General features: G+C 47.5%; 1 protein-coding gene across 5 annotated transcripts in view; it reads right to left on the bottom strand.

The window, feature by feature from the left end:
* PLCH1 (phospholipase C eta 1) overlaps positions 1-21206 on the bottom strand; it is a 62661-nt gene that overhangs the window by 23380 nt on the left and 18075 nt on the right. For all 5 annotated transcript variants that reach the window (XR_007628039.1, XR_007628040.1, XM_050308743.1 and 2 more), the window contains exons 3-7: positions 8922-9068; positions 7718-7961; positions 6166-6295; positions 4493-4663; positions 731-824 (exon numbers count right to left, since the gene is read on the bottom strand). Coding sequence is in view for 3 of the 5 variants with exons in the window: in XM_050308743.1 (XP_050164700.1) it covers positions 731-824; positions 4493-4663; positions 6166-6295; positions 7718-7961; positions 8922-9068 (786 nt within the window). In the remaining 2 variants the exon portion in view is untranslated. The remainder of the gene's footprint in view (positions 1-730; positions 825-4492; positions 4664-6165; positions 6296-7717; positions 7962-8921; positions 9069-21206) is intronic.

Raw genomic sequence — 21206 nt, 5'->3', positions numbered from 1 at the left:
ATGCTTGCAGAAATATTTTCTAGGTGTCACAGTTTACTTTCCTTATATCAGTTTAAGTGCAGTGCCCTGGGTCACAGCAGGAGCTTGTTGAAGGGAAGGGGGGCATACTCAGGATTTAAATACCATGGGAGGAAGATTCCTACTTCTCCCCACCCCAAATCACCACGCACATTATGCTGCTCCATGCAAGTTCCCTTCTGGGCAAAGGAACACACCATGGCATTTAACCTATTTCATCTCAACTCCGAGTTTGATTTGATACCAAGCTGGATTCTGAATAATACCCTGTACAATTGTTTTCACAAACCATGTAAGGCACTAAAACCCAATGGAAGTGCAATTTTCCATATTTTATTTCACATTAAGCATAAATCAGTGGATTGTGCAGGAGCACAGATTACAGAGACAGGGTAGAATGAACACGTGGCTTTCACTGGAGCAGCTGCAGATAAACTACATGGGATGGCTTGTGAGCAATAAACCCACCCAGCCTCAGGTACCCCCCCATTCCTGTAGGATGGCTGTGATGGATGGTTGGAGATGGAGCTGCTGCTTCAGCCCCCCTACTCACACCTCCCCCGTGGCTCCCAAAGCCCACCCCCACTCCCGACTGATGGATGGGACGTTCTGTGCCAGTCAAACAGTGGGAGCTGCACCAACACCCCACTAAAGCACTTCTAGTGCACTACAGTGTATCAAAGCAAACTCATTCTGAAATCAAAACTTTTACCTTCAATCCCGAGAACATTTTGCTTCTTGTTTTCTTCTGACACTTCAAACTTCTGTATGATGTCCAGGCAATATTCTGGTGTCACATTATTCATCTGCACAAAAACAACAGTGTTGGTGCATTTATTTTTAATACCATCTCACCAGCATGTGAAATTCTGGGTTTAGACTTCTGGGTCCAGTTGAAGAACCTCATGATCAAACACTGAGTTCAATGAGTAGGCCAGTCAATAGTACTACTAGAAAAGGACTTCAAGTTTTTATTTTTGTCATTCCTGCACAAGCCTCTTGCCTCTTAACTTGGAGGAGAAAAATAGGAATAGAAGTAAAAGTAAAACCTGTACCATTTTACTTTAAAGATGAAAATTAGCTGTTTAGCACCCTTAATAGTTGTACTGGCAATACTGCTGAAATGAGAACTATGAAGTTTTATTCTTTAATATAATCTTCTTAGACATGTAAAAAGATTTGGCAGGGTTTGATTACATTTTCATGCATTTTCTGCTCCTGTGATTTCATTACTTCCAAGAGAGTTCACTATAATACACAGGCTAGGAGAGAAATAATTAAATGCTGAAATGAAAAACAGCAGCTCTTCTGAAACACACACAAGTTTTGTCAACAGCTTCAACCAGCCCACAGCTGAAGTCCTACCTGACTTGTGGGGCAATTAGAGGTGACACTCATATTTCCTTTAAAATTCAAGGGAAGAAGCATCTTCTGTCACTCATCTCATCCCTTCTCATCCCCCCTGAGTGGGTGTATTTCAGTTCCTCCACTGCCAAATCCCAGGAAGACAACACTGGCACTCCAACCTTTGGCAGGGTATTTGTGCCACTGCTCTGTTTACTGTTTGTGCTCTGCCTCCTCTGCCAAATCAGCTGGGATCCCTGACCTGTGGAGCTGGCTGGAAGCACAGGAACAGGCAGTGCCCTCTGTTAACATCACTGCTCCAGGCAAGGGCAGCAGTGGGGTTAGTCACCATGAAAATTACCCACTATTTACTGTTTAAATCCAGAAAGAGTCCCTCTGTAAACTGTTCTCTTATTAATGGGCTTCTCTTTCAGATGGCCAAACCCATTCCATTTACTCTGCTCTGTAGCCTTGGATGAATCTGTGCTTTCCACTATTTCCTGGAGCTCAGTATTCCCAGCATTCAGCTGTCAGGAAATCTGGGAGTAGCTTGACTGGTCTTCTCCATGGGCCTGATCCTACCAGGTACTGAGTTCCTCCTAAGAAATGTGGGTGCCAGGACTGACCATATCTCATAACACCCCAAAGGCTACAGCCTAAGTATGAAAAATTACCAGAGGAGGGGAAAAACCAGACAGGTCACCATCAGAAGGACAGTGAGAGAGGACAAGTGAAGCAGTTCCACCCACGTGCTGACTCAGGCTGAAAATCTTGGAGATCTTTTCCAGCCTTTCTCCCCTCCACCCTCCCCTCTGTTATTTCTCTTGCAGAGGGACAGCAGGGCTCAGCATCATCCCTCACCCTCCCTGTACAAGTATGGAAAGAGGAGGAAATGACTGGTATTGTCTTCCTTGTCTGCTATTAGGGCCAGCTCCACAGGCTCTCCTCTTCCAAAGCCAGGTACCAACACTGAGAATGTGATACTATCCCTTTGGCTTATGGGCTGCTCAGTCCTGATAGCCTTTCAGCTCCCAGCCAAACACAGAAAACATTCCCTGCCACAGGGACCTGTCCCATTATACCCCTTTAAAACTTCTTCCAAGAGAGCAGGCAGAGTTGTTCCAAAACATTGTCTTCTTAATCTCCACTTCCTACCACTTGTTGTCCCATTTTCACTATTCCCTAGTCCCTGGTTGTTCCTGTGACACTGTACAAGCAGTGCAGGACTAAACTCGCTGTCTCAAGCAGGCTTAACTCAAAGGCACAGCTGAGTGTTCATGGTGAATAACTGAGCTTTGCATAATTACATGTGCATGTTCTGATTGTTTTAAAACCACTTCCTCTGCAGTTCAATTAAAAGGAGCAGGGGCATTAATTTTTGCCACCAGCCTCCTCTGAGATGCACAAAACAACAGCCTTTTGAACCACAGAGGAAAGTGGTTTGGTAGCAAGGTGCTGCTGTGGGACTGACATTTTCACATGGTCCCCGTCACTCAAGCACACCAGGGACATCACCCAACCTGCAGTCCTGCCCTGGAGCCCAGCCAGGGCTGCTGGGCCACAGCTCAGAGGGCTGTCCTTTGTCTCAGGCCAGATGAAAACTGGACTGCAAAGCCGCTCATCCGTGGCAGGGCAGCAGGTGGGAGAGGGCCCAGGGAGCCTCCCCCTCACACAACCAGAGCCAAACACGGCAGGTTTGGAACTCTGAAACAGCCTGTTACTGCCATAAACCTGTCAGCACGAGTCAGAGGTCCTGCTGTGACTGAAATAAAAGTTCTTGCTGTGGTCTGGCTGCAGCAGAGAGGAGGGAAGGACAGGCAGCAAGCAGACACAGGGCAGCTCCACTCAGGGTACCCAGGACTGGGGCACAATGGGGTCATTCCCTCACGAGGCAGGTCCAGGGGGGCAAGAAACTGCAAAGCTGCCCTTTGTCAGGGAAGAGGGTCTTTGTAAAGCCTATTTCACCTGAGCCCCCCTCCTCAAAGACAGCGAGGAGACAGGCTGTGTCATGAGCAGAGCCTGGAGATCCTGCTGTGGGAGCCACATCGTGGAGTAGGACAGCAGCTTGTGAGGAGCACCAGCTCTGACGAGGGCACTGGCTAATTAATGAAGGACAATCCCAAAGGGACAATGCTCAGGCACACAGATGTGACTGGACATCCAGGGATGTTCCTCCCTCACAGCCACTAAGGGAACTGCAGGAGCAGAGGTCACCCCAGGAAACCAGCCTGCTCTCTGCTCCTCTGACATTTGAAGCCATATAATTGCCATCTCAGTAGCAAGGAGCTGAATTTAACTGCACCTAAGTGGAAATAATCTGTTTCACAAGCCCTGGGGTGAAGGCAACAGGGAGTTCTCCTAAAAAAAGAAGCCAGTTTAACAAGCTAACAAAACACCCAACCCGCTTTTGTTCTATCCTCAGGCTGCAGAATATTTAAAAGTCTTGCCAAACGAGTGGCAGATGGAACAGGACAGACTGTCCACAGATTTCCAAGCAGGCAGACAGGAGCAAAACCAAAATGCTGTTTGGTTGAAGGCAGTGGGGAGCTCCATTATGATTGGAAGCATTTTCAGCTCGTGAAGGCAATGCTGCCCCACCCGAGGATGGGGTTGGCACGGGGACATCAAAGGCTGGGTCTCCCTCGTGCTGTTGGTGCTGGGCAGTGGCAGAGGCAAAGGCAGTGCAAGGTGCTTCTGAACTACACAGCCAGTTGGGGTTTGCAGCAATGCTGAGCAAAGCAGTTCCAGCAGACAGCCCTGCCCACCTGTGTTACTGAGGAGGGGCAGACAGAGGATGCAGAATGCCACACCTGAGTGCAGAGTATCACCCTGGCTTTGTTGCTGCATCAGGAGCTTCCTAATGTCCTTGTGCACCCCAAAGCCAGCTCCTCTGCCTCTCTCACATCTTCTTCCTGCTCCGGGTCCCTGAGTGCCCTCCATGCCACTATCCAGGGCACTGCAAAAATTGCCCAAAGAAGTTCAAACTCTTTCTACGAGGATTTTAAAAAACAATAAAGACTTCAGTTTGGGTTTTTTTCTGTTCCATCTGTGCTTTATGCTCTGCCTCAAGCTAAACTTTTCCGTAGTACCCTTTCCCTATACAATAAACGGATGTAAAGTATTCCCACACCTTTTGTTCCACCTTCAGGAACTGAGCCAGTTCCTCAGCAGTGAGATGATCCTTCTTGTCACTGTAGCTTAAGAGCAGCAAGTAGAGGTCCCGACGTAAGGACATCATCTTGTAAAACACCGAAAATTCTTCGAAGTTCAGGGTTCCTTGGTTCTCATCCGTGTCTGCTTCCTAAGGGGTACAGACACTCAGGTCAGCGTGCTGAACACAGGTGAATTTGGGGAATGAAACAGAACAGCACTTGTGTGCACCAACAGAACTGTAATAAATTCTAGTCTGCAAGGATCTGTTCGGACTCAGATCCTAACAGTAAAACAAGTGTAAAATTAAATCATCCTCTTTTGGATTTTTGGTGAAAACAGTTGTTACACTAAAGCCACAGATTCCCTATGAAACTCTAATTTCCCTCTTTAGTTTTGAATTCATTTTCTCTGTAAAGAGGCTCACCCTGGGCTTTACTCTGATCTGTTGCCCTCCTGTATGCCCTGCAGTTATCCTAGATTAAAACACAGCAAGGAGCATAATAATGTCACCCCGTGGCTTCCCCAACAACTGTCTGACATTTTAAAACATTCAGGACAATATCAGTTTTAAACACACTTCAATTTAATCTGCAGCACTTCAGCCCCTCACACTCTGCAGAGAGGACAAGTCTGCAGCAGCAACAAGACTCCACACCAAAATATACACCGAACATCTCCAGTCTTTTGGTTTTTGTCTCTCCTCAGAGGTAGGAAGAAAACAGTACTTAACACACACTAATACAAGCTTTTTCCTGTGAACATCTGCCTAAGAGGATTGCTTTGGATTTTCAAAACAAAGAATATATTCTAGGCAAGCACTAAGTAGGTCTCCATGAAAAAAGAACTTCAGGGAAGCTACAACTTGTGTAAGTTTTGTGCTGTGGCAGATAACGGAGGCAAACTGAGATATGAAATGTGCTGCTGTTGCTCTGAACCATGTCCTTTGTTCAGAGTTGTACACTGGGGGGTGTTTCTCTGTACTGTACCCCCCTTGCCATGCCCAAGTCAGGTACTGTTCACAGCGCCTTTCACTGCACCTCCTTAGTGCCACTGTCAGCCAAAGCACAAACTCCCACCACAGCAAGTCAGCTGAGAAGGAAATAATTCCCAGGTATCTGGTGTTGAATGGGGTTTCTAATAATTTTTATCTACTACATATCTTAAATGACATTTATAATTTGTGAAAACAAGTACCACCTGAATTCATCTCCACAACACAACCCCACCAGTTTCCATACTTCAACTCTTCGGGGAGTGATTCTGGCTAAGTATGACAAAGTCGTTAAAAGAAACCCTAATTACTTTCATAAAACCAGTGTATATGAAATAATTTTCCATAAAGGAAATGAAAAAAGATTTCGATAGCAACAGAGTAACTCCATCGTCCATCAATGCCAGCACAGAACAATTCAGTCCACAGAGAAGAAAACAAGAGTGCAGCTGAAAGACTAATATTGATGAATTGTCTTCTGTGTGGTTCATGTCACTTAAACAACGTTCTGATGCACCTTTGTCTACAAAAAGGTGAGACTTGGCAAAAGCCTGGGAGGTGCTGGAAAGGACAGAGTTTTAAGTCCCAACCTGCAGACCCTGCTCTGGATCTGCCCAGGAATGGACCAAGGGTGGCACAACCCTCCCACAGCCACCGACCTGGAACATCTGGCGGACCTTCCTGCGGGGCAGGTTGACGTTGAGCTTGTGCATGAGCTGGTGGATCTCCTCGATGTTCAGCAGCCCGTCCCCGTTCTTGTCGGCCTCCTCAAAGGTCTGCTTGACCCAGCTGCAGCCGCGTCAAGGACAGCTCCAAAGGTCATCTCCTCACAGAGAAGGGAGCCAGAGCACTGGGCAGGCAGGGCCAGGGCTCCAGCTCAGGACAGCAGGGTCCTGCCCAGCTCTGGGAAGGGCAATAACCATTCTCCCCCTCCCTGTCTTTGCTACATTTTCAGCCAAATGTTTAAAAGCAGAGCTGGTTTATGGCAATGACTTACATCTGGGTTCACAACAGCAGCCCCTTTGCACTCCTATTTCTGCTACTAGTTTCTCCTCTCAGAAGGTACTCTAAGGTTCTCAGATGTTGCTGGGCTTACTCTGATATCTTCTCCACCTCTCCCTTCATTCTACTTGAACTTCACTGCCTAACCAGCCCCTTTCACCCCCTCCTTGCACACAGATCCCTCAGCACCTCCTGCTAAGCCCTTACACTGGTTGGAACTGGTACAGGGTCATTTGTGAACAGTCTCCCAGCTGCCACATTTGATAAAGCAAACAAGACTGCAGTGATGTTTCACCAGGAGAGAAGATACAGCAGCTTGGGAAAGTGCTGGTTAAATATAGCAAGCTGAGGACATGTGCAACAGAGCGTGCAAAGTAACCCCAATGGATCTGTGCCTACTGTGGATCCGAATTAGCACTGAAAACATAAATTAAAAATACCCACAGTGTATATATCCTCCAGGAGGAGACAACAAGTGACCACTGGAGATTTCCATGGGGCAGAAGAACAGACAAGTTCCAATTTGAATTAAGACAGCTTGGTTTGGGGATTTTTGGTTATGGGGAAGTGTTCTTTGTGTATAACAGTAAACAGCACTGTTGTGAAAGAGAGCACATCAAGAAAATATTCAGTGAACGTGAAGTTCATTTTCATTACTGGGCTACAACAAATATTTAAGGTTCTTTCAAGATTTGTGCTCCTGACAGTCAGTGCAGGCTGAGAAGACCACAGATATCTGACTCACACCATGAGAAATGGAGATGGCCAGGAGTTACTGGTGAGTTTACTGAAAGAATCCCAGAATGTCAGGGTTTCACCTGTACTAGTTTTCAGTCAGTACTGTCCTCAAACCAGTGTCTTTTAAGGGACCTTGCAAGTTGCAGCAGAAGAATAAAAGCAGAGTTGGGCAAACAGAAGATGACAGAAATGCTGAAACCATCCTGGAGTCAGTATGTATTGTGGTAACTAGAAATAACCTTCTCCAAGAAGAATTTCATTAAGAATAGCAAGACTATCCCCTGACTTCAGCCCATGTTTTATCTCACGTACAAGTGTCCGTGTCAAACCCATTACTCGAGTTTCCACTGCCATCAATGGAAGGGTTTTGGTCACCTAATAGGAGGTGAAAGGACACTCTACACTGGAGTCACTAAGAACCATGCCAGGAATAGGGAATGAGGAGCTGGAGCCCCAGCTATCAAAGGATACTGGTCATGTGTCCTCTGGCGCTTGGCAAGAGAGTCCTCGTCGCTTATGCCAGCCATCAAATACTTGAGCCCCGTGATCCAGGTGCGAGCCTCCTCGGGGTTGGAGGTGATCAGGTCCAGGGACTCCAGGTGGTTGCCATGGTAAATGGTGAAGCAGCAGCTGGGGTCAAAGCTGCCCTCGGCGTGGCGGTGGAAGATTTCCGACTGCCGGCCCTCGGTGACTTTGTAAATGGAGTCGATGACAACTGTGGGGAGAAGAGGAAACAAAGATTGACGTGCTCAGAGAGCAGCCAACCTGCTTCTGATTTGAATAGTTGTGAATTATTCAGGCTAGGAGTCACTAAACTTTATTAATATTACATCTTCACATCCCAAAGCCCTCTCTGACTGGAAGGTTTTCCTTGCTTTGGCTGCGCCAAGTCCCAGCACAGCTCCGAGCGCTCCCTGCGACACCACAGGGCTGAGGCGACAGAAAGGGGAGCGTGGGGAGACAGCACCAAGTGCCTGCCATCCATCAGTGAACCCCTGCATGGCTCCAGAGGGACTGCTCCCATCACAGCCCTGCTCCTCTCAGCAGGAGTCTGGGATACCCAGGGCTGTGCTGGGGCACGGCAGCTCCTGACGCTGTCGGCACCCCACGGCTCCTCAGCAACACACACGGGCCCACGGGCACCAACTGCCACTGTCTGGAGCCTTCCCAACTGCTTGTTTTTAATCTCAAGGCTCCCTGACAGCTCTGATGAATTCTAGTCTTTATTGTATTCAATAAACCACTGATTTGCATTTCCAATTTAAGACAGTGCAGCAGGAATGGCTTCAATGAGAAATAATGCTACAACAGTCACTTCAAGATGTAATAATGCCTGAAGGAAAGGATCACAGTTAGGATTAACAAACCTCAATCTACACTCTTCTAGGTTCTGTATTTAAATTTGTGATGTGTACATTGAAAAGAATTCAGCATAGTTATGAAGGTTTGTTCAAAATTCATGTGAAGCTCTGGAAAATGCTCACATCTGACTGAACTACACTTCCTTAATCCTCAGCTTTCAGGTGGCCAAACTCTGCCCACACTCCTGAAGACTTCTATGTAACTATCACATCGCATTTAAAAGCAGCATCAAAAATAATTGATTTCATTATCCCTCTGTAACTCCCATTCTATTCTGAACTGCCCCAGAAATCAATAGAAATAAGAAGTTTACTTTTTGCCTTCTCGCTTTTCCTGGAGGGTCTCCATCGGATGCAGGTCCTGTGCTCGTCCAGGTAGAAGAGCCGGACCAGACCTTTGGTTCCACTCTTCAGCTTAACCATCTGAGTCCCAGACTGCATGACACTCATGCATCTTTCAACTGTGAAGCAGAGCACAACAAGTTCAGCTGAATGGCCATCGAATTCCACTAATAACATGACTTACTTCCAACATCTGCCAACACTGAACATTTTTGACTGGCACCATTAATGGCAAGCCGGTCAGTGCTGTGAAACATTCAATTCCTTCTCCACTACCTTCTCCACATAGGAAAATGGAATAACTCATCTGTCAGAACATCTTCACAACAAAGGAAGCAAGGAAAACTTTACCGTATGTTGAGGAAAATATTTTATAGTTGTTCCATGCTTATCTCACTTAGATTTTTTAATATCATCATACACAGCACATATTTTAAACCCCAGCACTCCATGAATTTAGACTGGTGAGATCATCACTCAAATTCCTCATTTCTTTGGGCTCTGTATCTTGTGGTGTTGATGTTGGCAGAGCTGCTCACAGAATTATACCCAGACAATCCCTCCTCCCCACACACATTCACACCCTCCCCATCCTGCTACCAGACTTCAAGCACAGGCTGTGATGACTCCCTTTTATCCACCCATCCCATCCGGAGGGTATGGCTTTGTTTCTCTGTTTTGACTAAAATAAACCCATCACTTCCATTTCACCTCACATCTTCCCTCCTACAGCCTTCCAAACACTAGGATCAAGATAACATTTCCTCTTATCTCAGTATATATCCATGCTCTTCAGTTACCTTCTCCTGGCTGTATCCATTCATAGCCTCTCCCCACTTGGTATCACTCCAAATTCACCTCCTGGGTGATTTGTTTACACTCTGGCTGACTCCCAAATATACTCTCTGGGTCTGTATTTCTTATCACCCTTTCTTATCACTCTTCCTCTCTCCACCACTTCTCTCTTCAGTGCTCCTCAGTATCACAACAAAGACTAACTCACCCTCCCACTCCTCTCTGCCACAGCTGGGATTTCTTTTCCCAGCTCCCAACACCTCTGCCACATGTCACAAGCAGCTGGAGCAGCACTTAAACATTGGTCAGGCAAGGCATGAGCAGACACTGTGGCTGCAGTGACCTCCCCTGGCTCCCTCTCACAGAGGGAGCTGGCACAGCCAAACTCCACATGGATTAACTCCACCAGAAGCAGTGTTTTCCCGAGTCGTCTTTCTGGGAGGAATGAGAGGATTCAGGCTGAGTTGAACAGAACCAAACTCTCCTGAAAGCATCACATGAGTGCAACAAACATGTCCTTTACAATGTCCATAAACACAGTGGCATGCCCTGAACCACCACACAAACCACAGGGGTGAGTTTGGAAGGGCTTACAGAGAAAAGGGACATAAGGCAGAAATAGATGCCAGACCATATCTGATACAGCCCCTCAGGATCTGAATAGGGGGTGAGTCAAACCTGTGGGCTGTGGCAGTTTTAACTTGTATCTATCTGAAGATGCACAAAGGACCAGGAAGACAAACCTTTACACCACGAGGGATGGACAACCTTAGAAAAGAAAGATGAACTGAGGCAAAAATAGTCTCTAAACTTCCTACTTCCATACATACAGGCACAGCTTTCCTTGGCAGATCCAGCCTTTCCCTTTGGAACTGAGTTTAGATCAAGTTTGCCTCGGATTCCTTCCCACCAAGCAAACAAGACTTGTCCCCAGCACAGGATGAAGGCTCCTGTATCCTGTGTGTGGACACAAACAGGACCTGCTCCACCAGCCCGGCACACCAACCACGTGCACCTTTTGATTTCACTGTGATCACTTGCAACACGGCTTCAGGTCAGTGAGAGGTTTAGCAACAAGCTACTCAACACAGAAAATCTGCTTCTTTGCACCTAAGGTTGACAGTTATTAGTAAAATCTTACAAACCCAACTGATTCTCAAACAAGTCTCTATTAGAATCAGTTCAGCTGGCAGAGAAAAAGAACCACCAAACTCTAATATGCTGTTTAGGACGGCCAGCAAAAGGCAGCAGGGAAAGACCAGATTTATTTACTGGAAGAAAGGCAGAAAATGTGCCACACTCAGACAGTTAGAGCCAACCCAACCATGGGGGAAATAAAAAAAAACATAAAAGGCAATCCAGTTCCTTCTTCACCACATCAATTGCCTAAACATTTCTACATCCCATTTGTAATTGTTAGAGGTGCATTTCACAGTCATGCTTTCAGACTGACTTCAGAATCAAAAAGTTATATGGAATAGATTTTAAAACACTTTCTTGCACAAATAGAGAAGAGCAGAAGGAACCCAGTTCCTGGCCAGGATCTCAACAGTCTCCACTTCTCAACCACCACCTCATGAAGTTAGTGTCCAAGGAAACACCACCTTTTCTGCTTGCATTCCACAGGAATACCATCAGAACTCCAACATTTAAAGAATAGTAAACGTGTAGGAGAGTTCACTGCATCACCCCTGCTGGGGGGGTGTTAATAACAAAGAACCCACGGTAAAGACTGAGGTAATGGAAATGCCACAGCAATCATAGGCCCACTGGATTTCAGCTCTGCAAACCATTTACAACACACCCCATCCTCCCCTCTAGGCTATTTATAAAATATAAGCACGCAAATAAAAAAGGTCTCTTTCCAATCTATTCTCAAAATGCTAATTCCAGTCTCGGCAGACACCGCACATTAGCATCTGAATGAGGGGAAGGCACTGAGCAGAGGCAGGGCAGAATAAAGCTCCAGAAGAGCAGCTCTGGGAGGCTTTCACTGAGAAATAGGGAGGCTAGTTCCAGAAAAACACCTACTCCTGTAGATAAACCAGGAATACAGAGTAAATGAAACAGCTCTTCGAAGGAGACGGGTGTCAAAATTTGTGGAAGCAAGACTGGCTCCCATTAGATGGTACTTTTCTAACACAAGGACTAGCTGTGCATTTTTTGCCTGGTTCCTTGAGAATTAAGTTAAATTAGAACACAATGTAGTTTATGTTACAAGATCAAAGAAAAGTAATCTGGAAGTTTAAATAAGAAAAATATCTTTATGCATTGTATATGGAAGGTGTCCCTGCCCATGGCAGGGGGTTGGAACTGAGTGGTCTTTAAGGTCCCTTCCAACCCAAACCATTCCATGATTCTGTGACGTTTAAAGCAGGGGGCAGTTTGTCCTGCCATATTTCGGGGGTTAGCTAGTCAAGAAAACATTATTACCTAAGCATTAGTAGCAAAACTCTATTGCCAAGAGCCTACAGCAAGGTCTGGATGGAACACAAATTTCTTAGAGCTGCCCACAAATGCAGTTTGGTTTTCATTCCTATTATACTACTGCATGTTAAGAAATTAATATTTCAAAGTGCAACCAAATGACAAAAGGTTTGGTCTCATGTCTTGCTCTTATGGACTTAATGTTACAGCCATCTGACAAAACAAAAAGATTAAATAAGGTATAAAGAGCATTACCAAACACTGAGAAGTGTAATTAGGAAAGAGGATAGACACTGGCTTTCTAAATGATATGCATCAACTGCATTAAGCTGACATTAAGCTTGAGGAGATAAAAGGAAGCCATAAAACACAGGAGTTACTTTTTCAAGTGCAACATCAGCTCTTCTCCTCTGCATTCAGTATTTTGGGGGTTACTGTGTACTTTGTAAAGGGCTGTGAAGCACTGGCACAGGCTGCCCAGGGCAGTGGTGGAGTCACCATCCTTGGAAGGGTTCAAAAAACATCTGGATATGGCACTTGAGGCCGTGGTTCAGTGGTGAACACGGTGGTGGTGCTGGGCTGATGGTTAGACCTGATGATCATCAAGGTCCTTCCCAAAAAAAGCCCCCACCTTACACAATTGAACTACCCCGAGCCAAGCAGTGAAACGCTCTGGATCCGATCAAACCCTGGAACGAACGCCAAGCCCCGACAGTCTCAGTTCTCTGTGCTCCCCTCAACACCCTGGCTTGGGCCATTCACTCACCCTGAGCAGCGAAGTTTGCCTTTCCACTAATGCCATTAAAAGCCATTTAGTCCCCACCTCCAGCCCCAGAGAGCTGGTTTTATCCAAATCCCCCAGAAGAGCACTAATATCCAGCACTAATGTCAGCACAGGGCTGATTGCTGTGTTATGCAACAGCCAGAGGGCCCAGGAGGGCACAGAGGGCACATGCAGGTCCAGGGAATCCACGGCCCCAGGCAGGACTGGCTTTAATAGCCACAGCTCATACTTTATGCCAGATTTTAATTTGCTCTGCAGCAACTCTTCCAGCCCTACGGAATTTTACAGTAAGCTGCTTACAGTGGTTTAATCCTGATCTCTGGGAAGTCCACGGCCATGAGATGGACAATCTCTTACACTTCTGCAAATCCCAAAAAACCTTCAAGGAAGTCACAGAGCACCAGCAGAGACACCAAAGGCTGGTGCCAGGCCCAGCTGAAAAGGGCACAGGCAACTCATTCATCTCAGCCCTGGAGATGCAGAGCAAACAAATGAGTAACCAAACCCAAACTGTGACTACCCAAACCAACCGAGAACGGTGTCCAGGCAATAAAAATCACCCAGGAAAACAACTTGTAAAGTCACTAGATAATATGCAGACAAAAAAGGGGTGAAGCTTAAAACAATGACATATCATACCCAGAAAGGGGAAACAACCCCAAACACAACCAAAATCTATCAACATAGTTTCCACTCTTCATAGATCTGAGAACTGTCTGGTGTTGCTTTTTTTATTTCCAAAAAACCAAAACAAAACCAAATATTTGGGGGTAGTAGCTCACAGAAGTCATGTTTGAGTAACACAATTCACAGTAACTGCTCTTCCAGCCTCCCCTCTTGACAATGCTGGCTCAGTGCTCCTGCCTATGATCAATAAGTCATCTTATTTTCACATTCCAGTGAACAGTCTTTGCTCTTTGTCTCCTCCACAGCTGATCCCTGACAATCCTTAGTTATTCCTGCCATGGGAGCACCCAGAGTCCCTTCCCAGACTGAGGTCCCCTCCTCTTTTGCACTTAGAGATCAGAAAGGAACCAGGAGCATCCAAAGCAAGCCCTGGCACTAGAGTATCACACCAGTAGAGTTGCAATGATCCTCAGGAGTTTTGTTCCCTCAGGGAGACCTCACAGAGTACTGTGCAATGCAGAGAATGTCTCACCAGGACAGTGCCTCACTCACAGGGGCTGTGATCAGCTTTTGGGAAGCAGCCCTTCAGTGCAGCAACTGAAGTCTGAGAACAGCCCCAGAGACCAGGAATAATGGATATTTTCCACCTCTGCCCAAGGATACCTTCCTTCTGCTAGCTCAGCAAACTGCCAAGTATTATCTCCACGCAATCAGCCCAGGTTTCATCCCTTGTTCACAAACAGCCCTCACCAGTGCCGGGCATTGTGAGAGCTCTGGTGCCACTGCAACACAGCAGGACTGAGGGCTGTAAGTTTCCCATTAAGACCATGGAATTAGTCCTTTATCCACACTGAAAAGCTCAATCATTTAAGCACAGACATGGCCAGCTGCCAAAGCACATTGTCACATCAATGGGGCGAACAAGGAGTGCAGATTTATTAAGCAAACACAGTTAAATTTGCACATCCTAATCCTCTTTATTTCGTGAGGATCCCTCAGCAGGGAGGGCACAGCAATTGATTATGACACTATAGAGCATGTGGGAAAAGCAGGAGATGGGAAGGAATGGAGGAGAAGAGTTTCCACTGCCCCTGGTAAGAGGAGGAAGCGCAGCCAGGTGTGCAGGTGCTGCTGTGCCAGGCTCAGGATGGGCAGCATCCTCACCCTGCTGGGACAGGCAGCATCCTCACCCTGCTGGGACAGGCAGCATCCTCACCCTGCTGGGACAGGTAGCATCCTCACCCTGCTGGGACAGGCAGCATCCTCACCCTGCTGGGACAGGCAGCATCCTCACCCTGCTGGGACAGGCAGCATCCTCACCCTGCTGGGACAGGCAGCATCCTCACCCTGCTGGGACAGGCTCAGGACAGGCAGCATCCTCACCCTGCTGGGACAGGCAGCATCCTCACCCTGCTGGGACAGGCTCGGGACAGGCAGCATCCTCACCCTGCTGGGACAGGCTCAGGACAGGCAGCATCCTCACCCTGCTGGGACAGGCTCAGGGAGAACAAGGCACTGTGACTGTGTCTGCAAAGGAAACCCCTCAGCCAGGCGAGTGCTCAGGCACCAGGCAGGAGCAATCCCTCACTCCCAGGAGCTCCCCTGAGCCACCTCTGCAGCTCTGAGACAGCAGCTCAGCTTTTCCTGCCTCACAGAGCTGACAGACACCAACGAGTCTGGAAGGCAGACCAGGAGCTGTGCCTCTGGAAGCACAGGTGCAACACAGTAAGCCACGAGCTCTCTGTCTTCCAGAATCCCAGATCTGCCCTCTAAACAAATCAATAAGTCCATAAATAAGGATCATACACCGTGAAACAAACCTGTCCTGTTCTCAGCCTGCCTTTGTTGTACGTTTACTACCCAGGGAAACAGAACTCCCACCACAGCATACTGAGCTGGGTCAGATCCCCTCAGCCACCACATCCTCTCCAAATACACCATTCCTTTGTATCTCTCACCCCCTGCTTAACTTCTCTAGCTTAACAAAAAATAGGAAAAAAAAACACATAAGGACCCTTCCTAAAGCTCATTCCTGTCCCCACACAGGAGCTTGGCTGGAGGGAGCACTGTTTCCCCTTGGGCTGCCAAATAAACCTATATCGGGGGCTCCATTAGACAGCAGAAGGAGGGAAATAGAACTGAAGGTGGAGCTAATAAACCTTTAAAAGTAATGAAAGGAGAGGACGTTGCAACAGATGATATGGACTAATTTATTCACACTCCTCAGAAACAGTCATTTTGCTAAAGAAACATGTTTATCTATTCTATTCTAAATTACCTCGGAGCAAGTCACCGACAGTGAGTCATCTGTGGGCAAACAATGAACTGACAGTCTCAAACACCAAAGTGATTTTATGACTGAAAATGATGATGTTTTGTGCAGCTGAGTTTCATGTTGATCAATGTTTCTGTTGGTAACATGCAAACTCCTCCAAACCCGTTATCTGTTGTGGTGCTGGGGTATCAATAACCTGCCCCAGCCCAGGCTCCAGCTCCTGTCCTACTGCCTGCCTTCCTGTCCTTCACACAGAAACCCTCTCGTGGCGCCCCAGAACTCTCATTTCAGCCATCCCAAAAGCACAGGGAGCAGCCCATGCTGCCAGGCTGTCCTGCAAGGCATGAGCTTCTGCTGGAAAAGAGGGAAAGCAAGCACACACTCTGCTGCAGCAAGCTCAGCGCTGCCAGGAGCTGTGAACACTTCTTTCAGCCAGGTTTGTTCTCCAGCCCCTGGTTTCCCACCGCAGGGCCACCAGCCCAGCCCAGCACTCAGACTTCATTAAGTGCTGTGAGAGGTACTTGAACACTTTGACATCTATGCCACATGGTTTCAGAAAGGCAACGGTTCTTCAGCAAACTGCACCAAGCTTTCCAGTTTCACACCACAGCCTTCTGCAGATCTACTGAACCAAGAGCAGAGTTAATTAACAAGCACATAACCAAGTTGGTAACTGGTCCACTGTGCCCTTGGCTCTGCAGAACAGACTGGATGTCTCTCATGGAGCCCTCAGCATCCAGCTCCAGCATCCTCCGAACCCTCCCAGGGCCATGGGAGGACACTCCGGTCAGGCTGGCAGGTGAGACAGTTCACTTCACACAGGGAACATCCCCAGGACACACCAACCACCCTCCAGGCTTCACACCTCTCACAGCTACCACATGCACGTGCTAATTAATTGTCAGTGCATGTAATGCTGTGATAGACTTAAGATATTGCTGGAATTAAACCTGTGCGAGGCCAAGATCTTCCCAGGAGGAGACTGATGCCTTCGATATCCATTCAGACCATAATTCCTTTATATAACACTATTCCCGAATCTATACTTAATTCTTGTTTTCCAGGTGCTTGGACAGCTGCAGATACAGGAGCCCAAAGCAACAGTAATAACAGTGTTGAACAGGCTGCTGTGATGGTCTCTGGCAATGAGACCCGATGGTGTGGGGGCTGTTTCTCAGCTCAGCTGTGCCAGCTGCATCCCCAGGGTTCTGATAAAACACCAGAGAACTACAAAGCAGACCCACAACCAAGGCAGGTCTGTGTGCGCCCGCTGTGTCCCAGTGCCAATCCCTCCCTGAGCTCCAGCACTGCCCACTCTCAGGGTCAGCAGCCACCCAGGAATTCATGGCCAAGCTGCTGGAGCTGCTGCTTCCAGGAGAGCTCATCTGGAGCCGAGGCAGTGCCCGCCTGTTCAGGTAGCCATTTATCCAGGTGTTATCCTACAGCAGCCTCAGGTGCATTAACTGTGCTCAGGCTGTGCTCCTGCCAGGCTCAGTGTGGGTGCCAAAGGTGCCAAACCCCAGCCTGCTAACGGGGACCAGGCACTCTGCCTGCTGCCCCATCCCACGGGGACATGTCATGCCCACAGGACACCAGGCCAGGTCTGTGCTCGCGCCGTGCAGACCCGACACCACTGCGGTGGCACCAGCACAGCCACACCTGGGCACCCGGGACACCCAGGGGAACTCCTGTCCCTGCAGCCCCCACTGCCCAGACAGAGATGGCAGTGCCACTGACCGACAAAATCTACAGGAGTGGGCACTGTTGGTGTCAGACCTGGGGAAGGAAAGGGACTGCAATGACCTCCAGCAGAATTCCACCTTCAGAGTGCTCCAGCATGGAATGTTGGTATCCACACACACACTGGCACCAGATTCAAACTGATTAAACTGATGCTTTCCTTCCAGGCCTGTTCCACACCCCCTCCAGGCAAGCTGGCTGCTGTGAATTATTCAAGCAGGGCCATATCCATTACCTCCTGCGCCTCGGGAAGCAGATGGAGTAACACCTTAACCTGAGCATGGGCATCAAACCTTAATGCAGAGCTTGGGGTAACCAAAACCCAGCATAAACCCAGGGTCTGGCACTGCCCCACACCGACTCCAACACAGGAGGCTCTTTGCTCAGGCTCTACAAATAACTCACTTTTTTCTCAAACAGGTTCTTGTCATAAAAATGCCTTCTGAGCTACTCAATATTGGCAACCCAGCACTCTGCCAAATGTTTTTTCTTTAAAAGCACAAAACCCAACATGCTTAAGGATGAGCAAAATACAAAAATTAATTCTATCTACCATGATTTCTCCTCTCCACAGCATTTACCCTCTATCCACTTAGAGCCTTAAGCTAATTGCCACTTTCCATCAAGCACTGACTTGAACTGAACAAAATCAGACATTATAAACTACAAGTTACCAAAGAAAGTTATTCAAGATGTCTTCCTTTCCTGTACCATCTCCTGCAATTCTTGAAAAGACCCATTTTCATCCAGTGCTGTTTCGTTCAGATTTTACACATCATTTGGCATGTGTGCTCTGCTATTTATAAGCACTACCAGGAAAAGCTACAGAAACTCTTCTCCAGAGAAAGCCACAGCAAAATGCCCAACAGATGAAAAGGTCAAGAATGTTTTTGTTCAAGGCAAATGCATTTGTAATAATTTAAGCTAACACAGAAGTGCAGTTTGTCCTTATCATAGGAGCAGTATCTCATAGAAAAACTACGTGTTTTCATGGAGAAATGTTCTTTCAAGTCAATACAAAAATACTGAGTTTTCTTGTTAAACAATGAGGAATACACACAGACTTTTCATTCCAGCAGTGTCCACAGAAATACTGTATGTAACTCAACAAGCAGAAGGATTCAGTTACCTGATTTTTCTACAAGCATTTCCAGAAACGTTACAAGCTTGTCCTTTGGCAATTCCAAACTCAAACATCCTCAAACATCCTTACCTTTTTCTGGACTTAGATTTTTATATACTTCAAGGTCTGCCATTAAATTTGTAACTCATGCATTATCGGCAAGCAGAATGGAAATTCTCCCTGCAGGAAAGCCTCAGTTCAATCTTCCTGTCTTCAGAGCTAACACATGTGGGAAGCAATCCTTGGAAGTACGGCAGAGCCCCGCCAGCACCGCTCCGTAGGATGAACGACGAGATCTGCGTGAGCCATCCACAAATCCAGACAACTTTGCTCACAGGCGGGAAGCAGAGCCTGGGAGGGGAGCTGGGAGCATCTGCTCCGTGCTGCACTCAGGGGATGAGGAGCAGCGGCTGCTCCGGGTCTGACACACGCACAGCCCACGGAGATGCTCCGGCAGGAACCGTGCCCGGAGCCTGGGAAGAGCAGCTCCACTTGGGAGCACAAGAAAAACCTGTGGGCAGGGTCGGGAAGGGATTACCACACTTCAGGGAGAGAACGGGAGAGTGACGCAGGCTGGATGCAGGAGAGAAAATCCACCCTCACTCCAGAGTCACTCCCGGCATTGCCACCGCGGATCCTGCCAGGCGGGAGCAGAGAACCTGCACGGACCACGCTCCTGTTCCCCGGATTTTGTGCCTCCTCTGCTGTGTGTGTGCCTGGCTGGAGGGGAACAGCTGTTGTGCAGAATCAGGCCGGTGAGAGCACAAATGCAAATGGCTGGGGCTGTGCATCACTGAGCAGAGCATCACCGAGCAGGGCACCGCAGAAGAGCCCGAGTCCCCTGTGAGACGCTGAGCACCGACACTCCCAGGGGCTACACAAACCTCCGTGCTACCCCAGAACTCCTGAGCTGCTGTAAGCCAGCTCCCTGCTCCTGAAATCAGGGCTTTATAGGCAGTGTGGAACAATGGGCAGAAACATTCGGACTTGCATAAATTGCACTTACTTACAATGGAGCCCAAGGGAACACAGGGCTGGAAAGCACGGAAAGAATAAAGTCAGCTCACAACACATCTTTCATTTACTGCATTTTCTAATTGTTTCACTCTTCAGCTGGCTCTTCCACAGTGACATTTACATCAGCACACCAAAGGAATTCCCAGTTGTATTCTCAAACACTGTGACAGGAATAAAGGAGGACAGAATTTGCCTAGTGCGTGTTGGGAAAAAGTTACAGGATAGACAGTGTGCTTGAGAGCAGGAAACAAAACAATAAAATGCAACCCAAAAGCCCACCCCTCATAGTTCTACATGCCTGCAGAACTTCATGGGAGACAAGATCTAAGGGGAGTTGATGTTTCACTTACTGAGAAATCATTATTTCTTAGCTGTTTTTAACCCACACACACACACAACCAGACTTCCCACAGCCCCCAGGTCACGATGCATCACAGGAACCATGCGGTACCTGTGGACTACGTCCAGCAACCTGTAAAATAAAACAAAACCCCAAACCCGCTGTAGGATGGTTCTTGGCCGCCCTCAGTTTGTGGTTCCAATGGCACTGCCAGGTTTGGATGGCAGGACATGGCAGAAGTCCCGCTCTGAGGAGGGAAGTGTCACCCATTCCTGGTCAGAACAAGGGAAATGGGGCAGCCCATCCTTACCCCACCTCTGGTTCTCAGCTCACCACATTACCGGATCAAACCGTCCCTCTGAAGCCTCTAGACAGTTACCAACACATTTGCATTCAAATGAATTGATGTGCTAGGGTTGCAATCCAACAACAAAAAATAAACTGTCACCACTGCATAGTTTAACACCAGACTGCACTTGGTAACGTGCTAAGTGCGAGTTCACACACACTCCTACCGTTCTATCCATTATGTGACCAGCTATGTACAAGCATCTTTAACAGCACAGCTGCTCTGTCAGAAACCTGGCACACCCATTAATACATCCCTCATTATTTTGTCTTCAAGGGAAGCTTCATTTTAAGACCAGAAGTGCTTAAACGCTTTGGAAATTCGAGCCCGTTGTGTGGGTTAGAAGAAAGGTACAGCAAACAAATGAAGAGCATGGAACTCAGTAGACATGCCCAACGGTGGGACAAGAGCTGCAGGTTTAGTCATCTCCAAAAAAAAATAAAATGAAAAAAGAAATCAATCCCTATGACAACTCTTCAGTGCCAAGCCAGGTTTTGCATCTCATCCCAAGGCCTGCCCGAGTCAAATTTGAGCTGATGTGACACAGTATGTCACAGTCTGTCTGTCTGCAAAGGGAAAAGGCAACAAGTTCATTTTACACCACCTGACACTGCACCTACAGCTGATTTAAGCAGGGGCATCTCACGTGGTTCCAGTGGCCCCATTCCCTCCCTGTTCTCGGGGCAGTCACAGCTCCTGCTGGGAATGCTCTGTGCTGCCACAGTCAAGTTCTAACAAAGTCTCAGAGTTGATGGTGACAAACAATATTTCTAAACAAAA

This window comes from Myiozetetes cayanensis, unplaced genomic scaffold (assembly GCF_022539395.1).
Source record: "Myiozetetes cayanensis isolate MyiCay16 unplaced genomic scaffold, myiCay2020 scf13, whole genome shotgun sequence".
Taxonomy (NCBI): Eukaryota; Metazoa; Chordata; class Aves; order Passeriformes; family Tyrannidae; genus Myiozetetes; species Myiozetetes cayanensis.
The sequence above is the reverse complement of the archived record's forward strand: the minus strand, read 5'-3'. Positions and strand labels throughout refer to the sequence as shown.